Source organism: Parus major, unplaced genomic scaffold (genome assembly GCF_001522545.3).
Source record: "Parus major isolate Abel unplaced genomic scaffold, Parus_major1.1 Scaffold527, whole genome shotgun sequence".
In the NCBI taxonomy this organism is placed as follows: Eukaryota; Metazoa; Chordata; class Aves; order Passeriformes; family Paridae; genus Parus; species Parus major.
In genome coordinates, this window is record NW_015379415.1 from 16968 (window position 1) to 18221 (window position 1254).

Sequence of the window (1254 nt, forward strand, 5' to 3'; positions counted from 1 at the left end):
GGACCAGCAGTGACCTCCCGCAGCTCCGTCCTCATTTCCCTCCTGTTCCCCCAAACCCCTCTCGCGACGTGAGTGGGATTTTTGGGAATTTTTGGGAATTCTGGGGCTGTTCCCAGGTGTACAACGTGTACATGGCGGGGAGGCAGCTGTGCTCCAAGCGTTACCGGGAATTCGCCATCCTGCACCAGAACCTGAAGCGGGAATTCGCCAATTTCACCTTCCCGCGGCTCCCCGGGAAGTGGCCGTTCTCGCTGTCCGAGCAGCAGCTGGACGCCCGCAGGAGGGGCCTGGAGGAGTACCTGGAGAAGGGTATGGAGCCTGCCTGGAATGCTTCCTCATCCCGGAATTCTGGGATTCACGGTCCTTCCTCATCCCGGGATTCTGGGATTCGCAGTCCTTCCTCATCCCGGAATTCCAGGATTCACAGTCCTTCCTCATCCCGGGATTCACAGTCCTTCCTTATCCCGGAATTCCGGGATTTGCAATGCTTCCTCATCCCGGAATTCTGGGATTGGCAATGCTTCCTCATCCCGGAATTCCGGGATTCACAGTCCTTCCTCATCCCGGAATTCTGGGATTCGCAGTCCTTCCTCATCCCGGGATTCACAGTCCTTCCTCATCCCGGGATTCACAGTCCTTCCTTATCCCGGAATTCTGGGATTTGCAATGCTTCCTTATCCTGGAATTCTGGGATTCACAGTCCTTCCTTATCCCGGAATTCCGGGATTCACAGTCCTTCCTTATCCCGGAATTCTGGGGTTCACAGTCCTTCCTTATCCCGGAATTATGGGATTCACAATCCTTCCTCATCCCGGAATTCCAGGATTTGCAATGCTTCCTCATCCCGGAATTCCGGGATTCACAATGCTTCCTTAACCTGGAATTCTGGGATTCGCAATGCTTCCTCATCCCAGAATTCCGGGATTCACAGTCCTTCCTTATCCCGGGATTCACAGTCCTTCCTTATCCCGGAATTCTGGGATTCGCAGTCCTTCCTTATCCCGGAATTCTGGGATTCGCAGTCCTTCCTTATCCCGGAATCCCAGGATTCAATAATCCTTCCTCATCCTGGGATTCGCAGTCCTTCCTTATCCCGGAATTCTGGGATTCACAATCCTTCCTCATCCCGGAATTCTGGGATTCACAATCCTTCCTCATCCCGGAATCCCCGGTTTCAAAATCCCTCCTCACCCCAAAGTCCCTGATCCCAGGAATCCCCTCGGGATGGGTTGGGATAATGGGAAGGGGTTGTTG

The 1254-nt window shown here is 53.8% G+C and overlaps 1 protein-coding gene across 1 annotated transcript in view; it reads left to right on the forward strand.

The window, feature by feature from the left end:
• The window catches only part of LOC117243806, a 15854-nt gene extending 14649 nt beyond the window's left edge, over positions 1-1205 (forward strand). The window contains exon 3 of the mRNA XM_033511725.1: positions 117-1205. Within this exon, the coding sequence (XP_033367616.1) occupies positions 117-1205 (1089 nt within the window). The remainder of the gene's footprint in view (positions 1-116) is intronic.
• The last annotated feature ends 49 nt before the right edge of the window (positions 1206-1254 follow it).